The 21,766-nt window shown below is 40.2% G+C and overlaps 1 protein-coding gene across 2 annotated transcripts in view; it reads left to right on the top strand.

Annotated features, from left to right (window-relative positions):
• The window catches only part of CAST (calpastatin), a 110,166-nt gene that overhangs the window by 37,108 nt on the left and 51,292 nt on the right, over window positions 1–21,766 (top strand). For both annotated transcript variants that reach the window (XM_008569138.1, XM_008569136.1), the window contains exon 3: window positions 1,564–1,635. In XM_008569138.1, coding sequence (XP_008567360.1) covers window positions 1,564–1,635 — 72 coding nt within the window. The remainder of the gene's footprint in view (window positions 1–1,563; window positions 1,636–21,766) is intronic.

Below are 21,766 nucleotides of genomic sequence, written 5' to 3'. Positions count from 1 at the left end.
GCCTGCTAAGGCAATAATTACCCTCAGAGAAAAGAAGACTTCAGCTCAAAATCCCATGGCAAACAGGCATTTTCAAAAAAATAAGCTATATACTTGGCTGAATATTTCTTCTAAATGTTAAAGAATTAAACCAAATTATTCTCAATTATACATATTAAAAATTTTTACTGCATAGACATAGAGCACCTTAATGTGTTATATATTGTCTAATTAATGCATTACCCTCCCTTTTGTATTCAATGTTTCTAGTACATTATTCACATTTTATAAGTCTTTGTGTAAATTCTCACCATTTTACATTACAAAGCTTTATAATTTATATGCTTGCTTCTTTGGAATGTAGATATTCATAAGTAAGAGACAGCGGGTATGAAGGCCTTCTTGAGAAAGCAACTGTATCGGGTATGGAGGCCTTGTTGAGGAAGCAACTGTGTATTTTACTTTTCCTTTTTTTCTCATTTATTTTCCTTTTCTCAGTTAAAATAGTTATATAAGAAAATACATAAAAGCTGAAGAAGGATTTTTTTTTTTAATCACTCATAAACCCGCCATCAGAAAATAATTGCTTGTGAACTTCAGGGATCATACTGTTCATACTATTATATAATCTGACTTCTTTATATAAATATGAATAATATGTTTTTATTTAATAAAATGTTTTTCTAAGAAATGATTTTTAATAATCACATGATATTTCATCCTGTAGCTGTGCCATAACATAACCTGTTATGGGAGGCAGTATAGGTAGGTAAGAAAATAGAGTCTGAAGCAGACATCCTACATTTTACCATCCAAGTTATTTATTCACTCCATTCCTGTCTCTCCACCCATAAAATGGTGATAACAATAGTACCAGCTTTAAATTGGTTAATGTGAAGATTAAATAAGTTATAACACATGGTACTTAAAACACTTAGAGCATTTAGAATAATGTTCTCATAGACTTTATTATTAGAGCATTATTATCCAATTATTATCTATAATTGTTATTCTAATAGAATAATTACCTGCCACATCATAAGTACTCAATAAACATTCATTATTACTGCATTTATTGTTTGCAGCTTTTTGATGTTATAATACTGTAATGACTATTTTTGAAGAAAGAGGCTTTTGTTCTTATTTTTTCCCTGAGATAAGTTTTTTAAAGTGACATTACATCTTTGATACACATTGCTAAGTCATCCTCCATAGAGGTTGTAACATTGTACACTGTCTATAGCACAGTAAGAGAGAAAGCAGCTACTCCGCAGTGAGTCATGTTGTTTCTGGAAGTGCATTATGGTGGGAAATGACAATTGCCCATGTGAGGATTTTTGCAGTTCTCTAAAATCATTAAATATTGAACAATGGAGATTTATCCAACTTACTCTTCCTCTTCAATATTTATTATATAGTCTTCAGGCAAAGTTATGAAAATTAAAAACATGTTTGTTTCAGGTGCGTTTAGTATATTAGTCTGATTTTTGCTTGAAAAGATATTTGTATTGATATGAAAATTTGCACTTGACTACTTTGTTAAGGTGTTTCCCCTCACTGAAATGAATATTTTCTTTTTTCAAGAAAAAAGCAGCAAGTCCTGGGAGCAGTCAACCATCCAGAACCCAGGCGGCTGGAACAGCCTCAGCCACCAAGGTCAGTCATTTCCTCTACAGGTGTGTCATCAGTAGGTGGGGCTCGTAGAGAAGGCAAAGAGTGCCTGTACATCACTGAAAGTTTTTGAACAAAGTATTTCTGTGCTGGAAAGAATGATATAATTTCTTAACAATGATCTGAATGATTTAAAAACTAGTAAAACCATATAAGTCATAATTCTCCTTGGCATATAGTAATAAATAAGCATTCAATAAATACTAATTATTATCATAAATATCTATAGATAATACTGGGCTTTTGTACATACTCCGAGTGGATATATATAGTCCTCCTTGCTTCTTCAGAAAGAAATTCAAATCCCCCTCCTGAGCATTAACCACACTAAGCTCTATGATAAGTGCTCTATGTAATTGTCTCATGTAATCCCCTCACAACGTTACTATTAATTATTATTATTATTATCACTCCTTTATAACTGAGAAAACCAAGGCTCAAAGAGGCTGAGTAACCTTGACAAGCTCATGAAGCCAGTAAAATGAAGGTGGGTTTCGAACCCAGGTTTCCTGATTATATAAGGTCTTGACAGTGCTGGATCTCAGAAGCGCTGACTAAGCATTTTTTATTAATATAACACTTCAAAGCTTTGCAACTTATAAAAATCATTGAAACATTATCTTTCAAGACAAAAAACTATAATCTTAGCTAGTAGTTTTTAATAAATAAAATCATTATGTTCATCCCATTTCAAATGTGTGGCCTTCCAGTATGTTTAGTATTATCTAAAACCTTAACCTATTTCAGGACTGTCTATAAAATTATTTAAAATAAGCAGTTTTCCTTTGAACTGCTGGCTATGGAAGTCTGTGGACTTTCTCAGATATGTCACTTACTTCATAAAGAGTTAATACTTTGGTGTCTTCTGGAGCTTCAGCTGCTCCCCAAGACCTCAAGGTGCCAAAAGACTCTAAAGTTAGGCTGGGCACAGTAACACCATCCCGATGTGTAAGACCCGGGAGTGTGTTTTATAGACCTTTTCAAATCTCTTCTTCTACCAGCCAGTAAAAGGATAAAAATCATTGAAAAGCTATGAATTTTCAACACAGGGAGTGAATTAATGTTTGGGCCAACATAAATTCAAAACTGAGGTCTGCTCTCTTTTAGCCATTTTGTTCCTGTTATTAGGGACTCTACAGTATTGATGCTCACTGGGTGAGAGACTGCTCAGCCAAACAAACCCCAGTGTGAATTTCCTCTTTGCCCCTTATTATTCATGTAGTCCCACTGAGCTTCAGTTTCCTCATCTGAAATGCGGTTAAGACTCCTCCTATCAGAGGTGTTGAGAGGCTTAAATTAAAAATAAAACAAAACAATGATTTAGCCCTGGCATTTAGTAGGTGCAAGAAAAATGTATCTCTTCTGTGTTTACTCTTGTTAGTCTGCATGTTCTGTTGTTTGAAGGTCTCCAACTAAAAAGGATTTTCCAAACGTGTCTTATCTTTTGTAGTTATTAGGAACCACACTTAAATAGTGCCTCTAGGGCCGGCCTGGTGGCGCACTCGGTAGAGTGCGGCACTTGGGAGCGTGGTGGCACTCCCGCCGAGGGTTCGGATCCCATATAGAGACCGGTCTGCTCACTGGTTGAGCGCGGTGTGTGCGGGCGCGACACCAAGGGTTGCGATCCCATTACCGGTCACGAAAAAAGACAAAAAGGAAAAAAATAAATAAATAGTGCCTCTAAAAATGAGAAGCCTCATTAGCAAAATCCCCACACAATGATATTTAGTGAAATCATTTGTAAATGGTTTCCAGAATTGCTATTACCTAAATTTTTGGAGGTTCAGTACTATATGGAAAACCACACTCAGTTTTTTCTTGAAAAGACTTATGACTTGAAAGTCATAAGAATTAGACCCTTTTCTATCTTTTTTTTTTTTTCACTCAGGAAGTTATCATCCAATTTTTCAGTGGTGGGACAGTAATAGAGAATTTGGATCTCTCCCCCCAAAACCCTGTTCTGTCTTAAGCAGCTGGGGGTGGGGGGAGACATAGCTGGGAGGTGAAGACATTTTAGCCACATATTTACTCTTTTAGTACTTAATGGCAAACCTGACAGCCTTTCCTTGGCTTCTAAAATACGGTCCTCTCCACCTCCATTCTTATCTCTCCTGTTGTTCTTTCTCTGTGTGTTTTTCTGACCCACTTTCCTTCACCAAGTTTCCTGAATACTAGTTTTCCTATGGTTTGATTCTTCACTCCTTCCTGTTTCATTTCTTTAGCTCTAATATAGGTTTAGAAGAAAAAATATATATGCTTGCTTATTTCGTCTTCTGATGCCAGATTGGAAGGGCTATAACTCACTGTCATCTCTTTAAAAATTATCATTCACATGCATCATTTAGAAAAGCTGGAGTTAATAGCATTTGTGATAAATTGAAGCCTTGTTGTTACACAATTATCATAACACGCACAGGCAAAGAAATATTCTCTCAATACATTCAGAAAAGGCATGACAAAATAGTAGGTACAATTGACAGTGAGAATTAGTCCTGGTTTTTTTGATTCTGGACACATTTAACTTGAAAGTTAAAATAAATGATAATTTTACAATTATTGAGAAAACCTTAAAGTCTTTCTAAAAAATCAAATATTTAATTTGAAACTATGTATAATCTGTATAATACAGAATGCTTTCCACATATTGCAGGACATTTCATGAGAATTCTTACAAAATGAGTAATTATGCCACAAATAATATTCTTTCTATCATGTAGTTCTGGACTTAGAAGACTTAAAGCTCTTAAGTGGTATAGATATTTCTAACTCAAAGTAATTATTGGAAAATGTTTGGTGCTTAATATTCAATGTTTGGTAAATTTATAATGAGAACAAATAAGGCTGCAGAAATTATATAGACTCTTATTAAAATCAATAGGAAAATAGTTGTGATCCATAATCAGTCATGCGACTTTATTGCTGAAGAGTTCTCAGACAACTTCTGTTTTGACAATCCGATTGTTGAGGTGAGGAAACCAAGGTTCAGATCGCATTAGGAATGTCTCTAGAAGACCATGCTATTAAAAAGATGTATTGGTTAAAATTGTTAGTTCCAATTAGAATCTACTCTGACTAGTTTAAGTGAAAAAGGAATTTCTTAAGGCATAATGGGTGGCTTGTAGGGACATCTAGAAGGGTCCACCAGAAGGAATCTAAAACTTCACAGTCAAGAACAATGTGCAGCCACAATGTGGGAGTTTCTCCTGCTAAACCCTGCTGCCACCACAGCTCAGCACCCGGGACATCAGAAACTCTGCCACTGTCAATCCTGAAGACTCAAAAGCCTATCATAACGTGGATTTCTCAGTGGGTGGGCCCTCCTCCCATCGCTCACCTCCAGTCTTGTTTTCGGATAGTACATCTGATTGGCCATTGAAAGTCATGTGCTCCACCCTTCTACATGGGAATCTGGGGGTATGAGTTTTCCAGATTCTACTTTGGGAAGGTGTGTGCTGATTTGGTGGGAAATTATCAATAGGTGGTGAGGGTTTTCAAATGTGTGGCCAGCTGCCAAGTGACAGATACTCGCTACAGAAAGGAAAACAGGAGAATTACCTAATTGAACAGGAGGAAAAATCATTGATGACAGGTTCTTGAGCAACATCAAACCTTTTGAACAGAAGAATGTGCAAACAACTTTCCTCACAGCCAAGAGAGGAGAAGATCCACAAAGGAACGAACACCCATCAGAGAAATACTTTTGTGATTTGGGTCCTGTTTTGCTGTAAATATCCGTGTTCACTTTGGCAACACAGCTCTCCTCTCAGGCTCTTTCTTTTCTCATTCATGGTATGAGTAAGGGTCCAGATAAATTGTTTGAATATTAAGAAAGGTATTCTGACATTTAGCATCAGCATCACCCCACAGTACCCTTGTACCACATTGGTTTGTGAGATGACTCTATGGGATAGACAGGAAAGCATTTTATTTTAATAATTATGTGTATATTTTAATATGCTAAAAAAAACTAGCACATCAAACTCATAATCCCATGGATATTTTTGCTTAAGACAAGGCTAAACTTGAGGTTAAAAGTAAATCTATTTTTTAAAAAATTAAGTAAATATAATATAGCCATGGCAGATTTAAAAAATATTATGTAGGTAGTGTACAAGTAACCAAAGTTTGGGAAATAAGGTCCAGATCAGTAATTCTCATGTTTTAATGTGCATAATAAATCAGTAGAGATTCATTAAAATGAAGATTCTGATTTAGGAAGTCTGGGGTGAAGCTGAGATTCTGCTTTTCTAACAAGCTCCCGGTTGATGCTGCTGCTGGTGGTCTGGCAACCATACCTTGAGTAGAAAGGAGACTGAACTGTGCTGAATGTGGGTAGTTTAGACTACCAATAACCTGAGTATCAATTGGAGAATCTGGTTAAAATGCAGATTCTCAGGTTAAAAGCCAATAAATTCTGATTCATTATGGTAGATCAAGGCCAAGGATTTTATATATTTCATAAGCACTCACTCCCAGGTGTTTCAGATGCAGATGATCTGAGGATCACACTGGGAGAAAGGATGACACTCTGGAACAGTGATAGCCACAGCACATCAGAGGAGCAATAGTGTTCCCCTTCATCTTTCTGTCTGGCCTACAGCATAAGAATCTTCAGAAAATTTGTTTCATACTAGATAATTACTCATTCTGTACTCTCCAGGTGCACAAAAATACTCACCTTCATTGAGGGAGATATAGCTGCCTAATACTGGGGTCTGTGGGGCCTGCAGCCCATCCCTGCTGGGGTGTGGCCCAAATAAGTCACCTCGTGCTGTTTTTGTCACAGGAGAAATTAATGTCAGTGAAACCTAGACAAGCTGAGGTTTAGCTAAAAAAAAAAAAAAAGTAAAGACAATACTAACAAATAATAGAAAAGGAATTTGTAAGCTATGTTTTCATCAAGAAGAATGATAAGGACAGGGCCTTTTGCTTAGGCAATTATGAAATATTAGAGTTGGGAGGGCTCTTACTTCACCAGCTTTATTTGGCAGAAGCAGAAGAAAAATGAAAATAAATTAGGTGGCTGTAAGGAACACCTTGAAAGGGGAGTTGAAGGGCCCTACCTGCTCTGCCTGCCAGGTAGGGTGCAGGTACCAAGCTGTGATGGCTTCTCTGCCTTTTCAATGCCAGCTGGCCGTCACCTCCATCTTGGCTGGACGCAGCACTGAGTCATTGCTCAGCTGTCACTAGCTGGGCCTGAGGTCTTTGTTCCTCAAACACTGGCCACCCTCTTTACCACTCACACCCCAAGCTTGAGGTCCAGAGTCTTTGTCTGTTGGTAAACAGCTTCAGAGAAAGTTGGATTTCCATGTTTCTTTTAAAATTTCATAACTCTTTAACTTCATCATTCTTTATTAGTTGACATTCTTCTATAAGAAAGTTTATTTTCCCCAATCGATTTATTTATTCGTGCCTTTATTTATAGCAATATAGACTCATGAATTCATATTTCACTCAATGGTTTAAAACCCATTCTTATTATTTATTTTGAAGTTTTAAATTGTAATAATATAAAATGCACAATAATTCAGTAGGATTCTGCCTCTGTTAAACTGCTCATTTAAAAAACAACAATCCATGGACTGGCCCCTGGCTCACTCGGGAGAGTGCGGCGCTGGTAGCGCTGAGGCGCGGGTTCGGATCCTATATAGGGATGGCCGGTGTGCTCACTGGCTGAGCGTGGTGCGGACCACACCGTGGGAGGGCTGCGATCCCCTTACCGGTCAAAAAAAAAAAAAAAAAAAAAATCCATTATATAATTTTAAATGTTTTTGCGAATCCCTGGTTGTGGTCATTATTAAGTCACTTCATAATTACAAAAAGAGATATTTGGGGGGGGGGGTGTATTTACAAAGAACGCCCACCGTTTGCTCCTCTGTTTTGGCAGTCAAAGGTGACAGCTGGGGGAGCTGTAGCCCTGTCACCAGCCGGCAGTGTGCAGTACGCACAGCACGTGGCCTGCCTGACAGGCTACGTTATTAGTACAGCCGGGCCGAGACCACTCAGCGGAGCGGGGCCTCCCTCCGCAGGCGGGTCCCGCGCTCCTGGGGCGGGGCCGCGCTGGGAGGGGGCGGGGAGCGTCCTGCGTCGCTGTCCCGGCCCCGCCCCGTCGCACTCTGCGGGCTGGGCTGGGGCTTCAAGCAGAAACCGCGGATGCGAACATCCTCAAGACCAGGCTGAGGTCTGCGGGCCCGGGAGTCGCGCCGAGTGAGTACTGATTTCCGCCGCTTTGCTCCCGAGTCCAGCAGCCCGCGCGCCCGGCCGGCCCTGCGTGCCCGCGGCCTGGACCCAGGCTGGGACGTGCGTTCGTGCTGTTACCTTGACCCTGACGATCCACTTCCTTCCAGTGGGTTCTGAGTTTAGTTGTGCTTCTTGTCGGCGCCTCCTCCCTGTCGGTAACGCGGTTTCTGACCCTTCAGCTAGGAACCTATCTAGTGACCCGACACGTAGGGTTCCAAACCGGGGGCATTCGTATGACCCGGGCCAAGTGCTGAAAGAAGAAACGCGGCAGCGCTGTGGATTTGGTTTGGCACTTTGATTTCTGGGGCTGGACCCCCACCCCCAACTCCTCCAGCCCTGCCCCCACCGCGGTGATGACCTCCGTTTTAGAGAATGAGCTCACTCTGACCTTTCCGTGTACCTGATACACGTTGGGTGTGGTGTGGCAGAGGTTGCAACATATTTCCCTTCTATTTCCTTAGCATAACCTGAGACTGTTGTAGGATAACATCACTGAGGTTACTTTGTATCTGTCTTTCAAGAATACAAAGTGTTTTCACGGAGATTTAACATTCTCTTCTGTACTGTTAGGGCCCCGGCTTTCCCCAGTTGTAAATGGGCAAGAGGCAAATTCTTAATTCCCATTTTACAGCTTAAGAAAATGAGGCAGAGAGTTTAGGAAGTTTCCCTAAGGGGCGGGACCTTGGGGCTTCTGGCTCGTCTCCTAGGCACCCACCTGTGCATCCGAATGACTTGAAATGCTTAATCAGCAAGCAGCTCTGGAAAGTTCCCGTTGTTTGAGGTGTTTTCTAGAGGAAAAACCTCTGCATTGCAGGGCAGCTCAACAAGGAGTGGCATCTACTGTTCGAAGGGGGAGAGTTTATTCTCTAAAGAATAACTAGAGAATAACTCCTCTTGAAGTTTTGCTTGTACGCATGAATTCGACTTTTGCACACTGATTCTTCAGAATCTAAAAGGAATATTGAGTTACTGGGAATGTTTTGGGGAGGGAATGCTACTTGGGTTCTAGGAGGCAGTATAGGGTTAAAACGAGGTAGTGAGATTTAGCAAAATCATGCTGAACAAAAAAAGGATATATCTGTAAACTGATGGAGTAAGTGACCAAAAATAGCAGGCGGAAGCAGGAACCCCGTGTGTGTGCAGCAGGGACTCTTGGTGTCTGTATAAACGTGTGCTTCGCAGACTGTGTGACCGTGTTTATGATGCAGCACATTCAAGTATAAATGTTTGCTGTGGTTCAGTTCACATGCTTCGAGAGAAGATTCCCAGTGCATGAGAGGAGTTGATTTTCTAGAGTTAGTGGTGAGTTTCAGTTCGTTGATTGTTCTCGTGTAGTATTGGCTGGGTAGAATGTGTCTCCCACAATGAAAAATTTAAAGGTATCAGGTAAAATCAAAGTCTGAAAGAATGAAACCTAAAAGAAAAGAAAGCCATTAGGAAAACATGAGGAATTAATTTGAACTAACTTAATGTCAGCCAAGAATTTATGTTCCTATTCATTGTTTATAATAACAATTATATCTTTAAGTCATCACTACTTCTTAGGTGGAACTAATTACGTTTTCTCAAAATTTGAACTAATTAGCCAGTCCTGTTTAAATAAAACATCCACAACCCATGCTCTCCTCTGTGTGTGTGTCTTTGTATCTTCTCTTTCATTGTACCTTACATTTCACTCATTTTTGAAATCATATGAATCTGGAATATGTTTTAACATCGGTGTGTCTGACCTCATCAGAGGAACATATTTTATCCTATAGGTTTTCTGATTTTTCTGATTGCAGACTTAATAATCTGCATACTGGAAATGCACAACAGGTCTTCACAAACAATTGCATTTTATTTTTTCTCTGTGAATAGCTCTTGACTTAAAAATGTCAGCTACCCAGTATTTCTCAACAGGCATGCTCTTAGCCTTTTGGATGACAATTCTGAATTGGGCAGGACTGCTTGCTCCCATTCAGTTTGATAGCGTGACCAAAAGCACTCTCACCTGTTTTTAGTGACATTTAGTTGGGTGCTATCTGCCCTGGTTAAGAACAATTGAGCTGTACTATTTTTACAGAGTGCCGTAAAAATAATTACCCAGTCCCATTATTTCCATTTTTTAAGGACACTTCACAACATCTCCTTAGACTTGGTAGCTTCCAAGCAAGTCTATTTGGACATTGGAGATTTGGCTGGAAACTGTGTGTAATCATACCACTAGCAAAGTGACGTTGTTTGGCCCATGCCCTACAGTACTCTATTGTCTACAATAAGCAAAAATAATAAATTATTGGAAAGTGATTGTAGCAGGTTCCAGTGAAGGACTAAATCAGCTTAATCTATTATATAGTGTAATCTAGATCAGCGTGTTAATAGTTATGGCTACATTTACTGAAAATACTATATTTTAGGCATACGTTGAGTACTGTGAATGCTGTGATGATAATGCAACTATGAGGAAGATATTCTTATTATGCCCAGTTTACAGATTAAGAAAATAAGAGCCACCACACTGTGTTGTTTTCTCAGGACATACTGTATTTAATAGCTCTCCATAAAATACTTTCCAAAAAATGAGCTTTAGTGCGTGAAAAGTTATCATACACTAAAGTCTCATTGGCTATGGTTACTTCCATTCTCAGAATGCAGGATCCACATCTTTGAACCCCCATAGCATCTACCATGGTTCCTTCCATATAGTAATTGCTCAATAAATATCTATTGGCTTGGAAAAAAAGATGAGTTTTATCTTAATATGAATAGAGACCTAAAATGCTATTAATAGAGATTCTTTCTGAGTAGGTAAAAGTGGTAAAATAATATTTGTTTTTATTCCCTAGGATTTACAAGTAGAGGTTTTAGAACTTAATATCTGTTTGTGCTTTGGGTAAAGATTAAAGAGTGGATAATCAGAAAAGATGAGTAAGGAACCCTTTTCTTTTCTTTTTCTCCTAGAGCTTCTACAGTGGGCCAGTTGTCACGCTAGGCATTCAGAAATACAGTCCATATAACAAATATAAAGAGACAATATGAAAAGTGATAAATAGCATTGCCATCAAGGTGCTATAAAACCAGAGTGGAAGGTTGAGGGAAAGGGTGAGGTAAAGCTTGGAGGCTTGTTTTTCTAGAAGTGAACATTAGGAATATGTGTCCTTAAAGGAGATCTACAACCAGTAGGCCAGTCTAAAGTAAAAATACCAACAGCCACAGACTCTGAGGACTGAGGTAATATTCAAGTGGGGAGCAGTCAGTGAGAGGCAGGTCTGCTAGGTCCAGCTTCCCAAGCACTGACTTGCCTTTTCATTTTCTTAATCTCCTCCTCCCATACTTTACCCTGAAGACCCACTGAGACATTCCTTTTCCCTGTGTACTTTTAAATGTGCTGTTTTGGGAGATTGAGAGTTCTGATTAATTCTAGGACACACTGATGAGATGTTCTTGACAACCTTCCCTTGTAGACGGACTGGATTTCCATCAGGTGTCAGCTACATCAGAAATTTCCATTTTGTCCTGGAGCTTCTACAGTTTAACTGGAGACCTCACAACAGACGGGGTCTGTGTTGTCAGTCCTCCAAGTTAGCTTTGAGGGTTGCAAGTTTCTGCTGCTCATATTCCTGTTTCTTTCTTCACCACCCACCCCCAGGTGCAAAAGAGGAGACAAGCTCATCAACAATCAGAGTAACCTGTTCCTCGATCCCATACATTTGTTATCTCTAATGACACATTTGTCTTAATCTGGTTTCTGATTTTATATCCTTATATCCTTAGCTAGAGGAAGAGAACCTCATACCCAGGTTTACTCACCCTTTGTGATTTTCTCTGCTTCCTCTCACATGAATGGTTAGCACACCTTTGTTAAAAAGTTGCTGCTTGGTCTGTTTAGTTGTTGGTGTTTGTTTTCCCATCGATCACTTTCCAATACTTTCTTTAAAAAACAAAACAAAACAAAAACACAACTAACATTTAGCTTTATTTGGGGAGGATTTCTTATATGTTAGAGTATTTGGGTTTGCTTTTTATTGAATTCATTAACTTCGGTAAACATTTTTTTATGTTGCCAACACACTAATATTTTGCCTCAGTTCTTAAGCCCCATGGTCAGTACATATTGATCATAATGGGTAAGATATAGATAAATGGTGAAAGTAACACTGATTTGAGTCTAACCAGTGGACTGATAAGGAATGATGAATGTAAGTGTGATTTAAGCAAGGCCTCCTTAATTGCAGAGAGCTGTGAATTAACAGTTGGGGTCTCCTTAGAAAAGAGAAAGTTCTTGGTCCCTACACAGAGAATTCAGGCCAGTAGGAGGATTCCAGGCTAACCCGTGGCCCTGGGGCTCCCCCAATCCTTGTCCTGGGTATGTGCTGCAACTTGTTGGAATTCTCTAAGACAGTGTTTGATGATTTGTGGTCTGGAGAACATCTGCATAAAATTCACCTGGGATACTTGGTTAAAAATGGAAATTTTCCAAGCCCCACCTCAGACCTACCCAATCAGTATCACTGAGGAATCTATGACTTAATAAGTTCTCTACAGAAATCCTTGCACCTGTTAAAGTTTAACAACCACTGCTCTAAGTGAACTGGACTATAAAGAGCTCAACAATAAGTAGTCTTCTGGCCTTAGCAGTGCAATGAAATCTTGGTGAGAATTCTGACTATCCACAGGGTCTCAGACTTTTGAATCATATTGAGGGTCTTTCACAAACTGATCTGATTGATGTTCGTGGCCCATGTTTGGAGACTGAGCAAGGGCCTGGACCACTCCCATTTCACTCAAAGTTGCCATAAGAGATCCAGGTCAGCTTAGTATGAAACCATACACTCTGAACACTGTCATGGATTGAGGTCCCTGTACAAGTGACTTAAGTATCAGAGATCTAGACCAGAACCCAGAGCCTCCAGAGTTTCCCAGAAAAGAGTTGGTGGGCAAAGTGTGAGAAAATGCTGTTTCTACAGAGAAAGCAAGGGCTTAGGCTCTTGGGCATACTGTTTTTTTGTTAGCTATACTAAGAGGGTAGCTAGGAAAAGTAGCAGGGGATAGAATTATTTGTACATTTTTTTTCAGTTCCATATGCTTCTTCTATGTCCTCCTTATCAAGAAAATAGAAAATTGTGTTTATATTCCACAGGACAAATAAAATCATTTTTTATAATTCCATTACTATGGCTAGTAGTTATTAGAGTACCTGACTATAAATATTCTCATGCTAGCAATATGTTTAAAACAGTGCCTCACATGCTTTTAAAGATGCATCTTTTCATAATATTTTATTTATAAAGATATATCAGGTTCAGAGGGCTGAGTCTACAACAGGGAACTGAAACTGATGGCCAGAATTTTTATCTTCCAGTATTCTCCTTTCACATTTCCTATCTCTTTATTTTGTTATGTTGTATTCTGAGTAATGTCCTCAGATCTATGTTTCAGTCACTTAAATCAAGCTTCAACTACACGTAGTTTATACTTTCACCTGTTTTTGATCTGTGGTTTGTATTCCTTCCTTTGTCTCTGAATTTTAAAACATATTTAAAATCTTCATCATATTTTTATATTATCTTCAGTTCTTGAAGTGCCATTTCTCCCATGTTTGTAACTACTGACTCTCTCTTATGATGTTTTTCAACAAAGATTGTTTTCCATAAGAGTCCCTTTCCCCCCATGTTGTAGACCCATCTCTACCAAGTATTTTTAATATGTTTCTGCTTGGAATCATTCAAATTTCATCAGAATTAATATCTTGGCTTGGGGCCTCCACGCCACATAGAGTAAATTTGGACCTTAAATGCCCAATGGCACAGGCATGGAATTTCTCTTTCTCATGGGTGTCTGGTTTTATACTCATGGCTCCAGCCAGAAAGAAAGCTTCCTTGCCATTGCCCTGTGCAGGAGGACAGATTTCAAGGCTTATGTCTGTGGATGATCAGTTCTTAGTAGCTCCTGGCTTTATGCCAATAACTTTATGCCAATGCATGGGGCCTGCAGCCAGGATTCCTTTCTCATTGGGTAACTCACTTCCCAGTTCCCAGCTGATATGTCTGCTTCTAATATTACTGCCATGAGCCATTCATCTTTAACCCTACTCACTGCAGGACTTGGATCACTACTGTACTAAGTGATTTATGTAGGATTTCATTTATTCCTCTTAAGAGTCACATATTTTTCAACTAGGTAGGGAAATATTACAACAATTTTATAAACAAGGAGAGAAGACCAAACCAGAGAGCTTGAATCACTTGCCCTTGGTCACGCAGATAGCAAGATTCTATTTGAGTCTCAATTTCTTTTCAGTAGACTGGTCTGACAAAATCTTCCACGTAGTAGTTTATATCTAGGTAATTTAAATAACTGAGAGGGGAATTTGTATCTAAATTCAAATAAGCACTATAAATCAATATGTTGATCTCTATTGTCAGGCTCAATATCTTAATACTGTTGAAATTCTCTCTAGTGGATGAGGTTTCCTGCTTGGTGAAAAAGAATATTGTGTACTAATTGGAATTAGCAGATAATACTAGTGGTTGAGCTGACAGTTTCTTTAGACATTTTACATAGGCAGTAGAGAAGGAATAAATTAGTCACCTTTGAATATGGTGAAATTTTTAAATAGCAGAATTAAATAGTACGTAACTGAAAACTCCCTCATTATGTAGGAAATACAGAAGTTTTGCTGAGACTGAAAGATAAGCAACACTGCTCATATTTTTACATCAATTTCAAATGAATCATATTTTAAAATCTGTTCTTCTGTCCCATGGAATTTTTATCTCAGGGGAAAGTGGGATGTACTGCAGTGGAAGGAAACATTATATGGAACCGGCACAGAGCAGTTGAGGAATTTGCTCGAGGTCACACTGCCAGTAGCAGAGCTGGGATTTAAACGCATATGGTCTTGCTCCAGAGCCATTCTCCTAACTGTACACTCACTGCCTCTTTAACGTTTGCAAAAATTAAACTTGCTGTCAATATACATTTGTGAATTTGTTTTTCTTAGATAGTTTCTGGAATGACACTTTATTTAGTCCCCCTTTTCATTTTAGTTACTTGATAATCAATTTGGATAAAAGAATCTTGTCCAAAGAATTCCCATCACTTAAGCTTTCTTATTAGGATCATGCTTCAGTGAAAAGTGGGATCAAGGATGGTTCTGTTCCTGCTCCATTTCTCAGCTCCCACATGATTGTCTGTCTCAAGATTTCTTCATAAGTTCCTCCTCACTTTCTGTTAGAGATACTTTGAATCTAACATGCCTGTAGAGATTGAGGCTGGCAATTGGTTTTATAGCTCAAGGACCAATAAAAGTTCCTGTTTCTCTTACCCTCTGTTAGGTCTACACCTAAGGAATGAACACTCTATGAAAGTCAAGTGAAAGGCTTCTGAAGTGGTTGTTTGGCAGAGCTCAGAACTTTTCATTCTTATATAATTGTCATGCTATCAATAACCATATGTGCTATAGATGAGCTCATAATCTGTTAGAATTTATACAAATTCTGTACTCTCAATATCCAGATTTCTCTTTCTTATTTGACTGAAACATGTACCTAAACCAACTGGGCATTTGAGTCTAGAGAAAATGCCATAATGTAAAACAATGTTATGTTTTTTAAAAAAATTGACTTAACCACGTGCTAGGTTCCAGGCGAGACACTTTACAAACACACCCTCATTTAATCCTCATTACCACCTTAGAAGGCAGGTATCATTTTTATAACCATTTAACAAATTAAAAAACTCAAATTTGGAAAGATTAAGCAGCTTGCCTGAAGTTGCACAGCTAGAATTAGACCCTGGGTCTGTGGGACTCCATAGCCCATGCTCCTAACCCCTGTGTTTCCCAACTGAACACATTATCCCATTTGAGCACATTATTTAATAAGCTTCATTTAATTATAGCATATAATATTAGAGTTGCAGAACTACAAAATTCTCGGGCACAATAGTTTACAGATGAAGAAACAGTTCCAGGGCCGGCCTGGTGGCGCACTGGAGAGTGCGCCGCGGCGGCGCTCCCGCAGAGGGTTCAGATCCTATGTGGTCACTGGTTGAGCGCAGGGTGGGCACAACACCGAGGGTTGCGATCCCATTGCCGGTCAGTAAAAAAGACAAAAAGGAAAAAAAAAAACAGTTCCAGAAAGGTTAAGAGCTCTAAATGTCCCACAGCTTGTCAAGGGCAGTCTTCCTCATTGCTCTTTATGTAGCACCTGTTAGCTGAAATTGCTTGGCTTACAGGCTTAAGTGAATCCTCGCCCTACAGGGGAGGGGACAGAAGAAGAAAGTAGGCTGTCTTTTCCGGGTCCGACTTCTCTATTTTGCTTTATCTTGGGCAGCCAAAGGTCAGACATAGTTGGAATTATTTCATGCATCAAGAAAAGCAACCACAATCCCTAGAGGCATAACATAGCTCCAGAAAAAAAGCTGCTTTTTTATTCTTTGATGACTAATCTAGGCCAAGTGGCTTGCTCTTCTCCTTGCCTACAGAATATTATTATCCCAGAAAAAAAAGCACTGAAGAAATTGGAGTTTGCAAAACAATGAAAATGAAGCAGTTGCCTTGTAGAACTGGAAGCTGGGCTTCATGCCTTATGTGGATTTTTTTCTAAGCACTTGGGGTAGTACACTGTCAAAGCTCATAATCAGATACTCGCAGGATGTGGCCAAATGTCCTACAGTTCTTCTAGCTTGGATTTAGATCATAGATCAGCTGTGGCTATTGTCCCAGTTGCTAGGCAACATTGGGATGTTTATTTTGAGGTCTGCCCACCGACCCACATGTTGCATCAGAGGCCAAAGCTTCATGTGCTATCCACTTCCCAGAGCAAGTAGAGCCCAGGTGCTCCATTTTTATCTTAAATCTGTGTTTTCCTGTAATATATTTCATGCATGTTCAGCATATTCAGCCAAGCTGTAATCATCCTCAGTTTCTCTCCAGGTAATGTTCAGATTGCCTCATTTTGTAGCACTCTACTTATATCTAACTTGTTGCATTCTGGACTGAGAATCTCTGGTACTTTCCTACCCCTAAGTCTTGCTCAAGCTGTTTTGGTCACCTGGAATGCCAGCCCAATCCCAGCTTCCATCTGCATATTTTGTAAAATCTTAATATTTTGTTTTAATTTTTCAAATGAGGGAGGCAACTTGTTATAGCAAAAAGTTTGTGGGCATTATTGTCATATCTGTGTTCAAATCCAAGCCCCACTGCTTTTTAATTGTGTAATCGTAGATAAGTTACTTAACTTCTCTGAACCTCAATTTTCTCGTTTATAAAATGTGTCTTACAATGTTTACCTCCCAGGATTTTATAAAGATATATTGAAATCAGATACGTAAAGCACCTGTCACATTCCTAGAATATGGCAGATTCTATACGTTCCCACCTTCTTGTTGACCACATCACAATAAACACTCATTAAATGTCCCCTATCTTGTTTATGGAGCCTTTTCTAGCCATCTTCTAAACTTGCACCTCAGAAATAAAGTCTCCCTCTTCTGACCACCTATAACGTCATATTGTACTTAAGATCTTATTGCAATCAAACTTGTCATGTACCATGCTTTGAGGTGTAAATCGGTGCCCTAACTAGATCTGCTAGCACAATGTCATGTTCTCCCTGAAAGAGATGGCTCAGCTTCATTCATAGATGATCCGTTGTTTGTCTCTCATAAGAATCACGTTTTCTATTATGACTAAACATTATGCTTTGTTAGGTAACTGTATTGCAGCTCTTTTTAAAAGCACCATTATTAGGCTTAATAATTAAAGACATTGCAAGAATGTATGCCATGGTTTGACACATGACAATTGACAAACATAAACATCTGAATATTCATTTCCTGAAATGAATAATCCATCATTACAGGAAGAAAAATGGAAACCTATACTCATGCGGTCCATAAACGGTGTTTGTAAAGAATGTCAGTACTTTCCTTAGAAAAGTGCCTCATCAGCCGCCTATTGTTTGTTGCAGGTGTCTTACAGGAAGCAGCTACAGAACATGATTGAGTGTGCAAGTGAGAAGTACAAACATTTATAAAAGTTGAGAAGATGATATGAGCTAAAGCAGATACAGGTGTTGAATCTTGAGCTAAATCTTCAAGAACAGGGATAGGTGCGACTTGGGCAGGGAAATGTCTTCCTAGGTAGTGGGAAAGGCAAGATGAAAGGCTCGGAGAGGTACAAGGGGGCATGTTGGTGATGATGGTGATGACACTAACTAGCATTTGCCCAGCACTGTCACTGCCAGACATTGTTATAATTGGTTCACATACATTAACTTATCCTTAAATCAACCTTAAAACAATCTCAAAACAACTCAACAACGTAAGAATTGTTACTATTCCCATTTTACAGATGTAGAAACTGAGGCACAGAGAGGTTCAGTGACTTGCTCGAGGTTGCACATGCATTAAATATCAGCTGGATTCCACCAACAGTCTTAAAGCCAGAGCCCCCCTCTCACACACTTAGCCAGTGCATCATGTGCCTCATGAGGTGGTAAGGGCACCATCCTGGCTGCAGGGGGGACGTGATGTGGAGCCATAGCCAGAGAGGTAGTTGTATAAGTAAAGTCAGATAATGGAGAATGTGAATCAGGCAGAAGGCACCGAACTTTGTCCAGGACATGGGGGAAACCATTGATATTTCATCCATGTTGAAATGTGGTACACATTTATTTGAGAAAGATTAGTCAGGTAGCCATAGACAGAAAGGATTTATAGATAAATGCGGATAAGGGTGGGAGTAGGAGAGAACAAGACACAGAAACTTAGAAGGGCTTTGACGTGATCCAGGTGCAGGTGATAGGTGACGAGACTGGGAGTGGGTACAGCAGTGGAAATGAAAAGGATGGAATGGTGATGAGGATTGGAACTGGAGCTGCTTCTGAATCCCAGTGATTCAAGGCCAGCTGATTCCCCCAGAGCCCCATCAGAGTCAGGTGGTATTTCCCCCACTTTACAGATGAGGGAATGGAGGCTCCAAGAGGTTCATGGATTTGGACTAATAAATGCTGGAGGAGAGATTTGAGCCTGCACCTGTCTTTCTCGGCATCGTCCCTTCAAGATAAAATAATGTAGTCAGGGTAAAACAGGGTTTCTGATAAGATATGAAGAATTACTTACATGGGGAGAAATCAATGTTCTGAAGGAACAATAATATAAGCAAAAAGGTGGAGAGCTTGTGACTGAATATGAAAGAATACAGAGAATAGAGCAGGTGGAAGAGGCTTCCGGAAGGAAACAGGTCAGGGCCAGCCCGGTGGCGCACTCGGTTGAGTGCGGCACTTGGGAGTGCGGCAGTGCTCCCACCGAGGGTTCGGATCCCATATAGAGACCGGTCCGCTCACTGGCTGAGCGCGGTGCGGGCACGACACCAACGGTTGCAATCCCGATGCCGGTCGCAGTACGGGCGTGACACCGAGGGTTGCAATCCCGTTACCGGTCACGGAAAAAAAAAAAAGACAAAAAAAAAAAAAAAAAAGAAGGGAACAGGTCAGAGTTGTGGGAAGAGAACCCAGAATTCCTAGTGCCACAGCAGCCAGTGAGGAGAGAATGGTCAGTGATTCCAAATGAAACTGCTGATGGGTTATCAAGCAGAAAGAGAGTACATACGTGCGGCCTGATGTTCTTCGCAACCCTCAACAAACAAAGGCAGGTAGGGACATGTGAAGGGCGATAGTGCTGCAGGTGGGAGGGTATGGGAATGCTGCCTGTGATGGGGTGGGGAAAGGAAGCAGGGTCTGGTATGAGGAGAAAGAATTCTGACTCACCTGATGCCCTGCTCTCTGCACTTCCTGAACCAAGCCAGCTGGGGACAAGGGCAGAGATCAAGGTGAGGCTGAATTACTGGAGGAGAGGTGGTGAGGATTCCCATAAACCAGCTAGAAGTGCCTGGAAGGAGGCTGAAAGCCTGCTGGGAGCCAAGCGAGAAGCAAAGGGACTCTATTATATGGTAGAGAAGTAAGGAGCTTAGGAAATTATTTTTTCATTAGCCAGATTTAATGTCAGCAGAATAGATGAGCAAACATTCTAGGAACGCACCCCTTCTACAGAAGCCCTTAACCCTCCCACCCTGGACCATTTATTTACCAGGACCTGTGAGAGAGCGCACAACCCTCTCCATTACGATCCAGCTTTGTAAGATGGTTAAGGTTGGTGCTGGGTCTTGCTGCTTTTGTCATGTAGATAGATCCTCTAGACACCCTACAGAATCCATGAAAAACCCTGGACAGAGACCTGCAGTGGGAAAGAATGGGGCTCAGCAGGTTAGTGCACCCAACATACAGGTCTTTTAAAGGGTCCCTTCTGGTGGAGGGCAAAATTCATTCATGATGCAATTATGTGATACCTCCTGCATATGGTGCTCTGGGGAAGTGAGCTGGGACTGGAGAGGAGGATGCCCACTAAGACTGGCTGCAGTAGTGCAGAAGTTCTGAGGCCAGGGCTGGACGCCAGTGAGACACAACTTAAAGGAAGGGTGTGTGGGATTTGTGGACATTAGGTGTATGGACATTTTGGGAGAGAAGCATACCAGCCAGTGACTGTGTGAAAAAATATAAAGGGGGAGGTAAGTGAGGCATGCCCTGAGACAGAGATGGACTGGCTGCTTGGAGTGGAACTTCTGCATTGGGAGATGAGGTGGGATTGGGGACTGGTGGATTTCAAAGGCAAGGGTAAAGATTTCTGCGTGAAACGCGGGCACCAGGAGTCACTGTGGTTCTATTTAGGGGGAGATACGTGTGTAACGTGGCATGAATGGGTAGGAGAGCTAAAAGGCTGCAGTCTGGGAGTCCTTGCAAAATGTATTTGAAAAAGGAAAGCAGTTTCCATTATCCAGGGGTCTTAAAAGCATATCATCTTCCCCTCATATCTCCAATCGTTTACTGCAGTGAACTTGTAAAATTCTTACTGTAGCAAGTAAACAACTTTAAGGAGATTTTGTCAAATGATGACTAAAAATAACACATCGTATTGGTTAAGTACAGGAAGGATTAAATACTCAGTTTTTTCTAAGCTGCAACTCTTTTATCAGTATTGGTTTATTTTAATACAACTTGACAATATAGCATGATTATTTGAGGTGAGCCTAAAACTGACTTAGAACTCAGACATTTGTTTTGTCACATAAGTCTCTGTTCATACCTGTCTTAGTGCACTCAAGTTGTAATGTAAACCTGCCTGATGTCTGTTTTTATCTCACTGGACTCTGAGTTCCTCCAAAGCCTTGCTTGTGTCTTATTCATTGTGTATTCTCAACCCCCTGCATATTGTTTTTTAAATAACAGTTGTTGAATGGGTGGGTGGAGAGTGATTTATATTAAGGCACTTTTTCTCTGCTCCTTGTTACTCTGAGTTATGCCTTAATTCAAGTTTATAAATTATTAATAACTGGATATTAAGAGATTTGCATGGGTTGTTTGGAAGGGAAACTATTGTTATAGCTGTGCTTCAGGCTGTTTACAGCGCTAATGCGGTAGAGGTATTTTAGTGTATATGAGCACTGATGGTTTGTGCAGTAAAACTGGCAGCCCCTTGATATTAGCAGGTGTGGTCGAGTGGTAGGCACTGCAGTCGAGGGGACACTGGCACTAGTATAGAAATGGGCTGGCCTAGGTCCCAGCCCTGGCACACACAGCTTGGGGGGTCCTTGGGCATGGAATACACCTCCCTGGCCTTTTGTCTGGGTGATGCCTCCTTATCCTTCAGTTGCCATGTAGCCTGTAATGTCCTCAACATCACCTGTCCCAACTGTCCCCTGAACTAGCTCTGGTTCCCTAGTCTGTGTTCCATGGAACCCTGTGATTTTCTTGTGTAGCAAGTAATTTTTGGAATGATTACTTTACTAAAGATTCTCCAAATAGGTTATATCTTTCTTGAGGGCAAGGACATG

This window comes from Galeopterus variegatus, unplaced genomic scaffold, assembly GCF_000696425.1.
Source record: "Galeopterus variegatus unplaced genomic scaffold, G_variegatus-3.0.2 Scaffold467, whole genome shotgun sequence".
Lineage (NCBI taxonomy): Eukaryota > Metazoa > Chordata > Mammalia > Dermoptera > Cynocephalidae > Galeopterus > Galeopterus variegatus.
The sequence above is the reverse complement of the archived record's forward strand: the minus strand, read 5'-3'. Positions and strand labels throughout refer to the sequence as shown.